This window comes from Gorilla gorilla, chromosome X, assembly GCF_029281585.2.
Source record: "Gorilla gorilla gorilla isolate KB3781 chromosome X, NHGRI_mGorGor1-v2.1_pri, whole genome shotgun sequence".
NCBI classification, from domain to species: Eukaryota; Metazoa; Chordata; class Mammalia; order Primates; family Hominidae; genus Gorilla; species Gorilla gorilla.
In genome coordinates, this window is record NC_073247.2 from 28,731,578 (window position 1) to 28,749,213 (window position 17,636).

The 17,636-nt window shown below is 37.2% G+C and overlaps 1 protein-coding gene across 2 annotated transcripts in view; it reads right to left on the reverse strand.

Moving 5' to 3' along the window:
• SCML2 (Scm polycomb group protein like 2) overlaps nt 1-17,636 on the reverse strand; it is a 115,211-nt gene that overhangs the window by 13,150 nt on the left and 84,425 nt on the right. For both annotated transcript variants that reach the window (XM_055376682.2, XM_019018813.3), the window contains exons 8-11: nt 13,178-13,395; nt 7,791-7,911; nt 5,640-5,843; nt 4,377-4,559 (exon numbers count right to left, since the gene is read on the reverse strand). In XM_055376682.2, the coding sequence (XP_055232657.1) occupies nt 4,377-4,559; nt 5,640-5,843; nt 7,791-7,911; nt 13,178-13,395 (726 nt within the window). The remainder of the gene's footprint in view (nt 1-4,376; nt 4,560-5,639; nt 5,844-7,790; nt 7,912-13,177; nt 13,396-17,636) is intronic.

The window sequence follows — 17,636 nt, forward strand, 5'->3', positions numbered from 1 at the left end:
CTATTGGGGGTGATGAAGATAGTGGTGATGACTGCACAACTCTGTGAATACACTTAAAAAATACTGAATTGTATACTTTTAAAAGGGTGAAATTATGGTATGTGAATTATATCTCAATAAAGTTACTATAAGAAAAGCATCCTCAAAGTATAGCAGTCATAGGAACTAATAAAATCAAATTCCAGAAAGGAAGAACCATTCTAGTCTAAACTGAAGATTTCGTCATATTTTTTCCCGGTAGGAATCTGCTGATTCTTGGCACTACAGTGAAAATAGAACTTGACACAGGCAGAGGGCCATACCTAGGCAAAAATAAATCAAAAAAGATTTAGCAGCTTCACACAGCTGGAGTGACAAATCAGAAACTCAAACTCATAGCTGGTTTTCCCCCATGGGATATTTGCCAAGTTCTGGAGCTATACAGGAAGCTGGGGAGTTAGGCTGAAAACTCTTAAAAGGCACGCTGAAATCTCTCACAGTCTCATGATGCTTAAGAAATAAAGACCCACCAGGGGGTCTTTATTTTATTGTGTTTGTGGCAAACACACAAGCCACCTAAACACAGGTGCAAAGTTGTGATAATACATGAGGAAGAAGGCTAAAGAGCTGAGCAGCAAACCCCTGAAGAAGGGAAGTACAATTCCCCATAGTCTTTCAAGGCTAAGGAGCTAGGGAATTCCCAGGTTCTCAATCAAAATCCTGGGAAAGTAACACCTGAAGAATAGCGAGGAATCAGGAGATAGACTGAGTCTTACTAAAACTGCTATTCAGTCCCAACCCAGCTCAATCACTGAATGGAATGAGCCTTCCTTCTTTCTGCTTAAAAAAGAGGAAACTTTTTAAGGCAGAAATCTGGAGCTTCTGCAGATCTTTTATATACAATGTCCCATATACAAAAAAATAGTGGTAAACATGCAAAGAAGTAAGACCATATAACCAACTATTGAGAGAAAAACTACTGGTGTCAGTAGACAAAGACTATAACGCAATTTTGATGAATATGTTCAAGAAAACAGGAAAAATGGACGGAAAAGATCAAAGAATAAAAAATTTCACCTGAGAATTATAATCTATTTAAAAAAGCAGAGAGCTGATAGGAAAGTAAACTGAGGCAACCACTTTGAAAAACTGTTTGGCAGTATCTACTAAAGCTTAATCTATGCATTTCCTGTGACCTAGCAATTCCCTCCAAGATAGATACAGGAACAGAAAGACGTGTATAGAATGTTCATGATAACACTATTTATAAGAGTACAAAACATAACACTATTTATAAGGGCACAAAACAGAAAGCACTCAAATGGATACATACCATGGTAGCATATTTATACAACAGAATATTATACAGCAATGAGAATGAATGATCTAACTATATGCAACAATACAGATGAAACTTACAAACATAATGATAGGCCAAAAAAGCTAGGCACAAGAGTAAATGCTGCATAATTCCATTTCTATAAAGTTCAAAAATAGGCAAAAGTAATATATGGTACTAGAAGTCAGGACAGTAGGTATCCTTGTGCGAAGTGAGGGGTAGTAGTGGATGAAAGGGGGTTTGACACATTAGCAGTGCTTCTAGGGTACTAGTAATAGCTACTTTTCCAACCAGGGACTGATTATACAGGCATGAAAATTAATCAAGCTACATTCCATGTATAATTTTCTCTATGTATACTATACTTCAGTAAAATGTCTTTAAAATTACTGCTAAAATATGCAAACACTAGATTTGTCAGAATCAAAGTCTCCTAAGAAGAGCACTCTATCTTAAACTATTTTTGAGTCACTTATTTTTAAAAATGTAAGAGAAATGGGATACTAGACGTGAAATCTTAGTAATAACCTCATAACATTTATATGCAACTTCTTTAACTACAAGCTGACTTAAGAAAAACATAAGAGTTCCAACTCAAAGCCATTTTCAAATGGCTAAATTAAGCTTTCTGTGACAGAAAATTAATAACCCCTAAAATAATGTAAAATATGTGGATTATTCAGTGTATTTTTTCAAATAGTTACCTATTCTGATTATTTGATTAATCTGAAAATTCAAACATTCTGTGTTCAATTTAAAGAAGAATTACATTTTCTTTAAAATCTTTCAAAGAATGAGGCTTTGTAAATTACTGGCATTCTTAATGCTTTGTATAAGAAATCAGGAAATTGGGCCTGGCATGGTGGCTCAGGCCTGTAATCCCAGCACTTTGGGAGGCCAAGGTGGAAGGATCACTTGAGGCCAGGAGTTTGAGACCAGCCTGGTCAACAAGGTGAAACTCCACCTCTACTAAAAATACAAAAATTAGCCAGGCGTGGTGGCAGGCACCTGCAATCCCAGCTATTCGGGAGGCTGAGACAAGAGAATCGCTTGAACCCAGGAGGCGGAAGTTGCAGTGAGCCGAGATGGTGTCACTACACTCCAACCTGGGTGACAGACTGAGACTCTGTCTCCAAAAAAAAAGAAATCAGGAAATTGTACTCTCAACATCTCCAACTCGTATTTTTCCCCAAATTACTCTTAGAAACAGAAAACCTATCAATACACAGACACCCCTCTTCCCACACAGGTGGCCCTTCCCTTCCTAGCCATCTTCCAAATTTCCTACCATTTTTGATGACCTCCTACCTCTCCTGAAGAAGGAAAAAAAAAGGATAATATCACATGAAAACATGAAACCTCACTCTTCCTCTTCCCCCTAGTTCTGACAGCTACCTTTTATTGCTCCTACTTCATGCCAGGCATAATGCAGGCTAAGAATTTACATATACTTTCTTTCAGTTTCACAACTAAAGAGGTATCCACTTTGCAGATAAGGAAACTGAGAACTAGAGAGGCTCAGTACTTTGTCTATGGGCACATAGCTAGTTAACAGCAGGAACTGAATTAAAATGTAGGCCGGTCAGACTTTATACTCTTTCAGCAGATATTACAAGGCCAGGATTGGACCCCAGGTCTGACAAACTCCAACACCTGTGCTCTCCATGCCACTGCTTCTCCATGTATACTTTTTGCAAGCATGTCACAGTATCATACCTTTATTTCAAAGGGACTCACTGGACAGCTACACCAGAGGGGAGAAACTGGAAAGAGGACTCCAGTTAGAAGCCTGCTTTACTAAACCAGAGAAGGGGTTAGTACAGTCTGAAGCAGGGTAGTAACAAGGAAATGGAAAAAAGGGGATGGATATGAGAGATGTCACTGAAGTAGAGGAGACAAGCTTTATGAAGAAGGGTGAGGGTAACCAGGAGGACCAAAAAAAAAAGTAGTAGCTAGAGACGTGGTACCCACGCTTCACACTTGAGTGGCACGTGAATTAGAATCCCTGGGCTTAAAAAGATAGTCTGTGATGGTACTCGGTATTTCCAGAATCAGCAGCAGCTGGCCAGAAAACCATGCGGCAATAACACCTGAGAACTTCAGCTACTCTTAAAAGACCCACATACAATCCTGCCATGATCAATAGAACATAGTTAGCTTTCATGAGTCACATGAAAAAGAGACAAACCACTCCCAAAAAACAAACAGCACTTGCATAAAAGCTGAAAGAGCTTTCTTGCTTTAGGGATCAGAAGCAAGAAACCCACTTTTGGTTCTACAGGGCTATCTTACACCTACCCTCTTATTCAGGCATCGGTTTGGGGTTCTTATGGAAGAGAAGCAACCATGGTTCAAATGTCAAATTCAAGCATATCACAGGCTGGGTGTGGAGGCTCACACCTGTAAATCCCAGCACTTTGGGAGGCCAAGGCGGGAGGATCACTTAAGGTCAGGAGTTCAAGACCACCCTGGCCAACATGGCAAAACCCTGTCTCTACTAAATATACAAAAATTAGCTGGGCATGGTGGTGGGCGCCTGTAATCCCAGCTACTCGGGAGGCTGAGACAGGAAGATCGCTTGAATCTGGGAGGCGGAGGTTGCAGTGAGCCGAGATTGTGCCACTACACTTCAGCCTGGGGTGACAGAGCGAGACTCTGTCTCCAAAAACAACAACAAAACCGTATCATCATTTGTCAAACCTCAATGACTACAACAAAATTCTTTATAGCCAATAGGCTCAACACGCTTTGCTAACTTCTGAGGATTATAAAAGTCAGTAACTTTAAAGCCATACTTCAGTCTAATAGAGAATGTTTAACTCTGTGAGGTAGTCAAAATGAAGCCAAACATAAGTAAGCCATGGGCTTTGATTCTGAAGTTCATTATGAATACAAGAAATTACTTTCCTATTTTGAATGAACAAAAACAACTATATGTTATACATTTCTAATTAGTTCACTGTGGCTAAAATGTTTACTTTGAGGAGAACACAAGGAAAAACAATTACACAAGATTCTCAAGTTAAACAGAAGTGTAAGAGTTTACATCTTCTCTCACCTGACTGATTTTTACCATGCTCTCCAGAGCTGTGAGTATGACCCCTGGAAGAACTAAAAGGCTGGCTACTCAAAAGGTTATCACACTGCAGACTGTGGCAGAAGTTCTCAAGAAAGCGAAGAGCAAATGATGCACTGTTCACTGGAGGGAGCTGGATGGAATGAGTTTCCCCATCAAAGGAGGCTATTGGGGAAAAAAAAGGATGTCAGTAACCTCAGAGAGATGAGAAATACAACACTAATTAAAAAAAAAAAACTATCACCTTAGGAAAGGTATTATAAGTCTAATTTGTGTTCTTTGTAATTCATAAAGGAATAATCTTATATTATAAAAGCTCCTCTCAAACACAATAGCCTGTATTGGTAAAAACATCCTCATTTGAAAATACTCTTAAGTCAACAACAACAACAGAAACTCACTGATCTATGTAACACTTCCTTCTATTCCAAATATTCCATGGGTATGAATGTTGTGGTGTCTGATCATAGCCACCAACACTATCTTATTGCTTAATGACTTCTTGAGTCACATATTTATTTAGAGCTTCTTATAGATAAAATATATTATCAGCCAAGGTACTCTGCCTATAGTGAGCTTAACACAGCATGTAAAACGAAGAATCTGTGACTTTTGTCCCAATTTACATTATTCTGACATCATTTGTCCATTTTAAAAGTCAACTTTTCAAACCAGGGCTTAAAATCTATAAACATATAACTCCTATAAATGTTCTATTATACTAATATAATAAATATTACAGGCTAGGTGCGGTGGCTCACACCTGTAATCCCAGCATTCTGCGAGGCCAAGGTGGGCAGATCACATGAGGCCAGGAGTTCACGACTAGCCTGGGCAACATGGCAAAACCCTGTCTCTACTAAAAATACAAAAGTTAGCCAGGCATGATGGCGCATGCCTATAATCCCAGCTACTCAGGAGGCTAAGGTGGGAGAATCGCTTGAACCTGGGAGGTGGAGGCTGCAGTGAGCCAAGATCACACCATTGCACTCCAGCCTGGGTGACAGAGTGAGACCCTGTTCTAAAAAGAAGAAGAAGGAAGAAAGAAGAAGAGGAGGGGGAGGGGGGGAGGGAGGGAGGGGGAAGGGGAGGGGAAGGGGGAAGGGGAGAGGAAAGGGAAGGGGGAAGGGAAGGGGGAAGGGAAGGGGGAAGGGAAGGGGGAAGGGAAGGGGGAAGGGAAGGGGGAAGGGAAGGGAGAAGGGAAGGGAGAAGGACTGAATTAGACAATGTATTAGGTAAGTATACCAGTTATCACTTCTCCTCCACGATTATCTGGCTTCAGGTATCCAAAAACAGTTTTAGTTTCAAGGGCACAATCCACACAGGCCTGCACAATCCGGCGAAGCACCACATTCACCGGACCCGGGCCGAAGTGGTCAGGCAGCTGCTGGATTCTCTTGGGATCCAGATGAGGGCCAAAGTTTCCATGTTTGTTTACATAGACACAGACTTGAGAAAAAATGTGTATGCATACATAACAATGAGACTGATTAAAAGAAATTTTGTGAAAACACTACATAATCAATTACTATATCCCACTATCCACTTCACTCACAGAAAACCTAAAAATAGTTAATATCAATGATCATTTCTGCTACCTAAAAATATGTAGGTAAATATATTTTTACATTCATGCAAAGACACTGAACCCACAAAGAAACAATCAAAATGTTTATTCAATTTTTTTAGAATCTTGTCCAAACTGATGATATAAAACCTACAGACATTTTAGGAACATCACAAAAACAATTCTTCATACATTCCCACATTATATAAAATGGCACAAAGACAGATGAATATTTTCATCTTTTAACTGTATACACAGTACAAGAATTTCCTTTCAAAACGGGTCATCTTGCTATGCTCTTTTTTGGACTGAATTTCTTTTAAATCACCAATACTGCACCTCAATTATATTTTCTAAACTAACCAAACAATTTAAGATATATATAACAAGTTATATTGATATATATTAATATTTTATTAATTTTAAGAAAATAAAAATGTTCCTTCTATATATACCAAGATTCATGGAAGAAAATTTTAAAATAAACTCTTTCCTTAGTATAATAAAAGCATATGATATAGAAGCAATTCATCTATAATCACATAAATGCCAACTTCCAATAATTTTCTTTACTGAGAATCAACAAATGCAAATCAATATCCACTATAAAAACATGAGGGAAGCTGGGCGCAGTTGGTCACGCCTGTAATTCTAGCACTTTGGGAGGCCAAGGTGGGCGGATCAACTCAGATCAAGAGTTTGAGACCAGCCTGGCCAACATAGTGAAACCCCATCTCTACTAAAAATACAAAAATTATCTGAGTGTGGTGGCACATGCCTGTAGTCCCAGATACTTGGGAGGCGAGGCAGAAGAATCATTTGAACCCGGGAGGCAGAGGTTGCATTTAGCCAAGATCACGCCACTGCACTCTAGCCTGGGTGATGAAGTGAGACTGTCTCAAAAAAAAAAAAAAAAAAAAAAAAAAAAAAAAAAAACAAAGAAACAAAACATGAGGGCATATCACTACCAAAAATAAAATAAATTGTCCCCCTAAGAAGCATGTTATTTTTAATCCATTAATTAATATTGCAAAACTTCCACACACACATAGTCTATATTTAGTATAAGAAAACTGATCAATCTCAGTTTTGCTCTGTTGAAATATACAATTCAATTTTGTGGCAACAGCCAGAGGAAGGACTGTTATCCTTCAGAAATGAAATAGCTATTAAAAATTCAACCCACGGTGCTGATGACATGGACAAATTCTACTGAACACAAGTGAAGCTAAACAAGGATTTCAATGTTTTATCTCCTTTGTGTTATATCCATTTAGCTAGTCTTTCCTGCTAATTAAAAATCAGAAATAATAAACTGAAAAAAATGAGATATGTTACAACAATCATTTTTAAAGTGACTTCTATTTTTAAAAAACTAAATTTACTTTTAGTCAGGAAAGAAAAATTAAAAGGAAAAAAAAGTCCAGGGAATAGGAGAGTGTAAGGGAGATAATTTTTAAAAGGCATTAAGAAAAGGTTTGAGGCAGCTTTGCAAACACATACCATACAAAAAGACAAATTTTGAAATGAGATAAAGGGAAAACAAGAATAGATTTGACAATGTAAATTTCGCAAATCTTACTTAAATGGATAAAATACTTTAAGAGTATCTGAATTTTCAAGTGACTCATGTATTTAAAGACTTTTTCCTTAATGTAAAATGGAACAATCAGAATTTCAAAATACTTTAATATGAAAAATGCAAAGATAAATGTTTAATATTACCATCTTTTTCCCCTATTATTTTATTTCCAGGACTTCGAAGACACTGAAAATAATACAGGATAAAAGATTAGTAATTCTATACTATTTTTAAAATATGAATTTACCTGTAGACATCACTATTTTACATGGCCCAGAAGCGACATCTTTATATAACATGCCACGGTCTCTGGTCAGTGATTTTAGAGAAGCTGCAGATGTAGAACATATCACAGGCAAAGGTTTTTCCTGTTAAAAACAAAGGGAAAAAAACACAAGTATACAATACTCATTAATATATTCTTAGATAAGAAAGTCAGAAATTATAAATATCATTGGTTTATAAAATTATTAGTTATCAGAAGTCCTCAGGTTGGAAACTCCCGTGTGTGTCATGAACTGCAGAACTTTCCAAACTGAGCTTCTCAGAGGACCACAAACCGTCCAGGTAGGGGAGAAAAAGACCAAATGGCTGGGATTCCCTGTCCTACCCCTGCTCCAACTAATCACACCTTAGCCAAATTAGTTTATTCCATAAAACGTACTTTATTTTTTGAGGTTCCCTGTAAGACAAGTTTTTTCACATTGCTAAAGAAAAGTCTGTAAATCTCTAACCCAGAGCAATACCTCCAATAGAAAAAAAATCTCAGCAAGGCAGAGGACAGAGTTTATTTTCAGAAAGAAGTTGCTCATCTAGTTAGTCTTCGCTGTGTCTAACCCACATTTCTCCATATTACATACAATAATTCTGACAAAATCACAACAGATGGCTTGCTAAAGTCTATACAAAATTATGCCTACTGCCTATAAGAACCAATGTTTCCTGAGCATTGTTAAACTTCACTAGCATTTTGTTTATTTTACATCAACTCTTGGGGTTTTCCAGGAGCTACCTTCAAACATGACTCTCCAATATAAGAGAAGGGACTCCTGTGCATAGAAAAGGTAATAACAGAGGGCATTTAAAAGGGGAACAAAGGAGTAAAAAATAGAACATTCGATGTTGCTGAAATTTATTTGCTTAAATTAATGGCTGTCGTTTGGGTTGACAGTAATCTAGTAAACCACATTTTTTGTTTATTTAACATTGATACAGTGTTCTTTATCAATGTTAAAGAAACAAAAAATGTGATTTTTTTTTTTGTCTTGCTATGTTGCCCTGGCTGGATTTGAGCTCCTGGGCTCAAGGGATCCTCCTACCTCCGCCTCCCAAAGTGCTGGGATTACAGGCATGCGCCACTGCCTGGACATAATCATGTTATTTTTCAGTACTGAATTATAATTACTGGGTTGACCATGTCATTCTTTCACTATTTTAAAAATCTGAAAGCTGAATCCTTTGTCTTGAGACATACTAAGATAGTATGTTTGCATTAACACTGCAAATTGAATAAAGGTACATTCATTAAGAAAATGTGCTCCTGCACTCACTCCTCCCTTAAGGGGAGGAAGAAAATGACAACTTGTATCCAAATATGACACAGACCCCATAAATACATACAAGTATTATGTATTCATAATAAAAAGTAAAAAACTTTTAAAATAATTTTTAAAAGATTAAAGTACCTGCCCCTTCTCCATCCCCATCATCAAATAAACAATGTTTTCAAAGAGAGCTCTCCAAAATTATCAAATTAGCTTGGAACTGGAAACTAAAGGAGTCAAAGGAAACTATTTGGTGTTATCTTACATTTTCACCATTATACCAACTAATCACAAAGACATTTCAGAAGCTGGAAAATATACATACATGTTAATTTTTTAATGCATTTAAAATATTATTTCACTTTAAATTTCACTATTAACTTTTCTTTTATTTTTCATTTAAAAAATTTCATCTGCTACCATTTATATTAGAACAATCTGCTTGATTTTTTTCAATGTTCATGACTATATTTTTGAAATATTTAGCTTTGACTTTTGATTTTTATTTTGTAAATTGAGTGTTTTTAAAGAAAAATAACTATCAATATATTTTAAAATCACAATGTTATTTTTTTTCCATACAGCAAACATAAGTTGAAACAAAATGGAAATGTTATAGATACTGATATCGGACGGCCGAACTCAGGAATGTGTAAGATAATACTGCTGGCATTTAATTCAGTCAGCCGCAAGAGATCTGAAAAGATTCTATGTCTTTATATTTAGAGTGCATCTCTTGTAGACAGGATATATTTGGGTCTTTAAAAAAAAATCCATGTTGATAATCTCTGTCTTTTTAACTAGAAAGGATAATCCACTAACTTTTCATGCAATTATCAGTATGTTTGGATCTGGGTCTACCTTTTTTTTTTTTTTTTTTTTTTTTGAGATGGAGTCTCACTCTGTTGCCCAGGCTAGAGTGCAGTGGCGAAATCTCGGCTCACTGCAACCTCCACCTCCTGGGTTCAAGCGATTCTCGTGCCTCAGCTTCCTGAGTAGCTGGGATTACAGGCACCTGTGAGCATGCCTGACTAATTTTTGTATTTTTAGTAGAAATGGGGTTTTGCCATGTTGGCCAGGCTGGTCTCGAACTCCTGACCTCAGGTGATTCACCAGCCTCAGCCTCCCAAAGTGCTGGGATTACAGGCGTGAGCCACCACGCCTGGCTGGGTCTACTATTCCATTGCCTGTTTTTGATTTGTCTCCTCTGTGTTTGGTTCTGTTCCTCCTTTTCCTTTCCTTTTTTTTCCCCCCTTTGAGACAAGGTTTCACTCCTGTCACCCAAGCTGGAGTGCAAAGGCACCATCTCAGCTCACTGCAACCTCCACCTCCTAGGCTCAAGCAATTCTGCTGCTGCCTCAGCTTCCCATGTAGCTGGGGCTACATGCGTGTGCCACTGCACCCAGCTAATTTGTGTATTTTGTGTAGAGATGGGGTTTTGCCATGTTGCCCAGGCTGGTCTCAAACTCCTGGGTTCAAGTGATCTTTCTGCCTTGGCCTCCCAAAGTGCTGGGATTACAGGCATGAGCCACTGTACCCAGGCCCTCCTTTCCTTTTGTTAATAGTTTATATTCCTTAGAATATTTTATAATGAATACATTTGAATATTCAAATATTCCTTAGAATTACATTTTAATTTTCTATTGGCTTTTTAGCTATAATTCTTTGCATTTTTTTTTTTTACAATATGCCCTGGGGATTAGAATGTACATCCTTAACTTTCTACAAGCCACATAAATTTAGTTAATATTGTACCACTTCACATAAAATGGTGAAATCTTGCAATTATATAGGATCCATATCCCCCACGTCAGGCCTTTATACAATTGTTTCATGTCTGTTAAATATAAACTCTGCAACACTGTATTGTAATTAGTTATAAATAGTCATGTTATTATAAGTCATTTGCATTTACCCAAAGATTTACCATCTTCAAAACAATTCCTTTCTCTTTGAGAAACCAGGTTTCCATCTGGTCTCATTTTCCTTTAAGCATTTCCTGCAGTGCTGGTTCGACAATGATTTATCTTAGTATGCTTTTATCTGAAAATGAAAATGTCCTCACCTTCATTCTTTTTTTTAAGAAATATTTATATCTTTTGTTTCATAGAAAAGAGTAATAAGGAGAAGATTTCCTTCACAATAGCAACAAGAATCATAAAATATGCAGAAATAAATAAGAATAAACGAGAGTATAAATTATATGAAGAAAACTATTGAATTCTACTAAGGAATCTTTTCTACTTTATTAAGGTATAATTGACAAAAATTATATATATTCTAAGTTCACCTTCATTCTAGAAGAGTATTTTTGATAGATACAGAATTTCAGGTTGATAGTTTTTTTTTTTTTTTTTCCTTTCAGCCCTTTAAAGATGTTGTTCTACTCTCTTCTGGCCTCCATGGCTTTTGATGAGAAATGTCAGCTGTTAATCAAATTTTTGTTTCTCTGCATGCACTTTTTCATTTTTACATTGTTATCTTTAAGATTTGCTCTGTCTCTGGTTTTCAACAGTTTGACTCTAATATGCCTCAGCTTAGATGTCTTTGTGCTTATTCTGTTTGCTCTTGGCTGAGTATTTTGTGTCTATGCATTTCTTTCATGACATTTGGAAAATTTTGAGACTTTATTTCTTCAAATATTTTTTCTGCTCCAGTTTCTCTTTCTTTTCCTTTTGGGACTCCAATTACATTGTATTGGACCTTTGATATTATCTAAAAGGTCTCTGGGTTCGTTTTCTTTCTCAATCTTAGTCTGAGTTTTTCACACTGGATAATTTCTATTCTTCTATCTTCCAGTTCATTTACTCTTTCTTCTGTCATCTCCAGTCAATTCTGGTTAATTTTGTCCAGTGAATCTTTTACTTCAGATATTGTATTTTTCAGTTCTTGAGTTTCAATTTGGCTCCTTTTTATCCTTTGTTTCTCCACTAAGATGGTCTTTTTAATCAGTACGATTGTGTGTGTGTGTGTGTGTGTGTGTGTGTGTGTGTGTGTAATGTCATCGAAGACCAGTTGAATAGCCACTTTACAATTTTTGTTTGCTAGTTCTAATATCTGGGTTATACTTGGGTCTGTCTCAGTTGATTTTCTTTTTTCTTGAAAATATTATTCATTTTACTATGTATTTGGGTAATTGTGAATTACATTCCAGATGTTACAAATATTAATTTGTGCAGATTCTAAATTCTATATTTCTCTGATAATTGTTATTTCTTTTGTTTAGCTAGTAATTACCTTGGTTGGACTTGAACTTTAAATTCTGATCTTGGGCCTAATTTCATCCAGCCTGAGTTCAGATCTTTTGCTTTAGCTACACTGGCCTGTGTGTATTAGACAAACATGCTCAGATCAGGGGTCTGTCAGAGACGTTGGTAGACAGAATTTGCAGATAACCTCTCTGGTCCTTCCCTTCCAAAATCCCTCCATTCCCTTTAACAGCCACAGTTTTCCTGGCTTTTCTATTTTCTGGTTTCCCTAGGCCAGATAAATTGTTGTTTTTCTACTAATACTCCTGTTGTTTCACATGCTACACAAAGCGTACTTGACCTAAGGCTTAAAACCACAACAATGGAAACTCACTTTGTATAACACCCCTTCTCCCAGTGAGTACCTCCCCTGCCACCAGAATCTGTCTGCTTCCATTCACTCTTCAGTGTCTTCAGGTTGTTGCTTTTTCTATTATTTCTAAGTTTTAGAGTTGACTCCAGCATTATTGAATTCATCAGATTGATTCTTCTCTCCCTGCCCCAGTTTATTGAGGTATAATATATGCATAGTAAGATTCACTTCACATTGATTTTTAAAGTATACTGAGTTTCAAATTAACTAGTCTGAACATAAATACACCCATGTATTAATAGTACTTTCATTGTGGTTTTGAAGTAGAACACTATAAAAAGTTTTAAGTTTGCCCAAGCAAAGAAATAACAATCTATCGATAGTTATGTGAGGCTTTCAAAAGCCTACATACTCTTAGTACATTTCTAAAGACCCTCATCATACTCTTAGTAAATTCCTAAATTGTATGTTATAAATAATAAGGCACTATAAAAACCTATAATACAAATTAGGAGGACATACAACTAACCTTTTTTCCTGAGTTTGGACCTTTTTTCCTTGGTGTGATATTTTTAACAGAACTGCTCCTTTTGGGGACTGCAGTAGGTCCAGGTGGTTTAATTCGACTTGATCTCCTGACCTGCTGTGTTGGTAATATTAGAGTAGTTTTCTGTGGAGACTGCATTGAATGCTGGCTTGCTTCGGAAGGAGAAGACTCTGTTTTTGCTATATTCTTTACAATAGGAACTGAGGAAAAAAATACAAAAAATATTAAAGTAAATGACACAATTAAGGCATTGTCTCCTCATGACTCAAAATAAGTTTTACTTGACCTTTAAAACCATTTCCAAAGATTATTCACTGAAAACCACTTAAAACTAAAAGTACCATCTGAAATGAAGTTTTAGGTACCCTAAGATTTCATATTATTAGAAAATAGTTTAATTCTCCAGAAAAAATAAAGAGGTTTTTATTAGAGGAATCAGTAACTTCAACTTAGCATGGTAAAAATTCCTAGCAACTTACCTATTAGGAACTTCCCATATTTTTATGGGAAGTACAAAAAGGAGTCTTTCCTTCAGAATACACTATTCAATTATGTCTTATACAGGAATCATCTCTCACATCAACATAGAAAAACATAGCAAAGCAATTGCCTAGGGCTCCTGCTTCATGTTTCAGAGGGCAGGGGCTCCCTTGCTCTTGACTTTTTTCAGATTTAATGAGGTATAATTGGCAAATAAAAATTATATATTTAAGGTTAATATATATTATGTCCCTATATGTATGTCTACTAATAAAGTTTCATATACTAAAATAGAGACTTTACATTAATGTTGTCATGGAAAGACCACTATCAGGCCCAAGTGATTTGTAGCTACTAGTTTCCTTGTAGCCCAATACAGTTTCAATATTCAAATAAAGGTTACCTGCCAGGTTACTTTTGTCCATGTTCACATTTAAGTAAAAAGAGATATGTTTAGTATTAATTCCTTGATAATTTCATTATTACAAATAAATGAATTTTACATAGTAAAAAGCACTAATGCTTAAAAAATTCTTTACAGGAAGAACTATGTAAGTGAAACATTTATACATCTATGCAAAAATCAACTACTGTTATTTTGAGGGCTTCATTTTACAACTCCAAACCAATCTGCTGCTTTGTTCCTCCCACACTCAAAGACTATGTACATGTAAATCTGACCTGCAATAGATAATACCACATCTTTCCTACGACCTTTTTATCTACCTTCTACCACTTACCAAACCAAAAGTAAGGAACAGCCTATCCTGAGCTGCCAGGGCAAAGAGAGGACCACTTCACTGCCAACATCACTTTCCCCCTCATTTACAAGTAGTTCACCTACTTACACCAGCCTCTTTTTACCTCATTGCCATCATCTACTTCATATTCCAGGCTCACTTCCACTTTTTTGAAAAAGTCCAGTAACCTAACACACATTATTTCTTCATACATAGTCTTCCTGTCTTCATCTTAAGGAATCTGACCATCGTACTCTTGGATGCTTCATCATCCTGACCTTATCACTGGGGAGTTCAGCTATTTCCTAAAATGGCTGTAGTTGGCAATTTCTGAAACTCTTGTATCTCCAAGACAACCAACCATGTCCCCTTTCTCCAATTCCAACTTCCTTACCTGTTATCTTTGCTTCAAACCAACTGATCAGGCTTTACATTCTCATTATGACATCTATCCACAAGCCCATATTCCATTTTCATGCAATCCATTAGCTTTCTTCTGGCTTTGCTTTACTCTCTACTCAACCTGCACCCAACTGTCCACCTCCACCAAAAACCCCTAACTAGTATACCTTCTTTTATCACCCTTTGATCTTTGATCATGTCCAGAATGTCAGTCCCCATCTCTGAGTCACACTATCATCTGCTTTCTCTGGTCCTGAGCTATAGAACAAGGGTTAGCTATCTTTTTCCAGGAAGGGCCAGAAACTAAATATCTCACGCTTTGAAGGCCACATAAGGTCTCTGTCGTACATTCTTTTTTGTTTGGGGTTTTTTTTTTTTTTTGAGACGGAGTCTTGCTCTGTCACCCAGGCTGGAGTGCAGTGGCGCGATCTCAGCTCACTGTAAGCTCCGCCTCCCGGGTTCATGCCATTCTCCTGCCTCAGCCTCCCGAGTAGCTGGGACTACAGGCGCCCGCCACTACGCCCAACTACGCCCAGCTAATTTTTTGTATTTTGTGGTAGAGACAGGGTTTCACCACGTTAGCCAGGATGGTCTCAATCTCCTGACCTCGTGATCCACCCGCCTCAGCCTCCCAGAGTGCTGGGATTACAGGTGTGAGCCACTGCGCCCGGCCCTTTTTTGTTTCTTTGTTTGCTTGTTTTTCTACAACCAATTAAGAATATTAAAAAAATTCTTAGCTTATAAGCTACATGAGCTGGATGTGGCCCTCAGGCTACTGTTTGCCAACTCTTGCTTTAGAACATTAAGATGCTACTGGTGTCTATAAAATCCATGCTAACCTCAACTGAGGAGTCACTGCTGCAACTCACTGATTTCCAAGTATGTTTCCATGGTAGAAGGCTTTTCCCTATTTAAGTTCCCATCTCCCTTTCTCTCTTCCATTCAGGGAATGACCCAATCTTCTACTTTATGAGAAGATTAAAGGCTATCCTTTGGGGGTAAACTTAAAAATCCCATTTCTCTGGCTGGGCGCAGTGGCTCACGCATGTAATCTCAGCACTTTGTGAGGCTGAGGCAGGTGGATCACCTGAGGTCAGGAGTTCCAGACCAGTTTGACCAACATGGTGAAACCCCTTTTCTACTAAATAGACAAAATTAGCCAGGCATGGTGGCACATGCCTGTAATCCCAGCTACTTGGGAGGCTGAGGCAGGAGAATCACTTGAACCCGGGAGGCAGAGGTTGCAGTGAGCCGAGAATGCACCATTGCACTCCAGCCTGGACAACAAGAGTGAAACTCCATCTCAAAAAAAAAAAAATCCCATTTCTCCATCTTAAAATACTTTTTCAATCATTCTCATCTTTTTCTCTTACATCAAATGAAAAGTTTTCTCGGTGGGGGGAGGGAGGAGGGATAGCATTGGGAGATATACCTAATGCTAGATGACGAGTTAGTGGATGCAGCGCACCAGCATGGCACATGTATACATACGTAACTAACCTGCACAATGTGCACATGTACCCTAAAACTTAGAGTATAATAATAAAAAAAAAAAGAAAAGTTTTCCTCTCTAGTTTTCGAAGTCCAATCTTCTTTTATTTATGCCTTAACAACACCTTTCTTTGGTTCCTATGGGACATTTTGGTTTCAATTATCTCTTCTCTCCTCAATATTTGATCACTCAATCCCCAACTCCTTGCTGTCTCTTACAACTTTCACATATCCCTTATTTTGAAGTTACCTCCCTGTTTCTGATACACTTTCAAGCCCTTGAGTAAATTCCCTCTTTCCACTCACTACTATGAATAAAACATCAAGAATTACCTATACTTGACATTTCAATTTCCTTATTATTCCATTTCCTTAGCCCCTGTAATAAACTTTTCTTCCCCCAAACATATTTTAAAGAAATTATTTTCCAAGGTCATTAAGTGACCTCTTTTTAGTTACTGAGATGGTTAGGCTTTGTGTCCCCACCCAAATCTCATCTTGAATTGTAATTCCCATAATCCCCACATGTCAAGGGAGAGACCAGGTGGAGGAAATTGAATCATGGAGGCGGTTTCCCCCATGCTGTTCTCGTGATAGTAAGAGAGTTCTCATGAGATCTGATGGTTTTATAAGGGGCTCTTCCCACTTCGCTCGGAACCTCTCTTTCCTACTGCTCTCTTTGCCTTCCACCATGAATGTAAGTTTCCTGAGGCCTCTCCAGCCATGCTGAACTGTGAGTCAATTAAACCTCCTTTGTAAATTATCCAGTTTGGGGCAGTTCCTTATAGCAGTATGAAAACAGACTAACACAATTACTAAACCCAAATAAAATGTTAATTCTCTTGACCAATCTACTGATCTCTACAGTTCTAGTCCCCAACTCTAAATATATAGAATGAAGAAGAGGAATAATTGAGCTCCAGATCTGGGTTCAAATTCCTGTGCCAGGTTGGTTTAAGACAGAACCTAGGAATATAGGAGGTCCTCAAAAAATACTGAATGAACGAATGAAAAATATATTCAGCCTGCAAGTCAATGTTATACCCCCAAAACTAGTATATTCTATATAAAATAAGCAGTTAAATTGTAGCAAATAGTAACTTTACAGAACATGGCAACTATAATGAAATCAATATTTGATCTAACTATTTTGGCATTTGAAAACTGAAGCTATAGTTTCAAATAGTCCCCTAAAGTATATATATTTGTTCTATATTATAATAAAAATTTTTTGATGTATGGCATATATGTACGTATGAGCAAAGTTAAAAAAAAAAGTACTATAAATTTTTTTTTTTTTTTGAGACAGAGTCTCACTGTGTCACCCA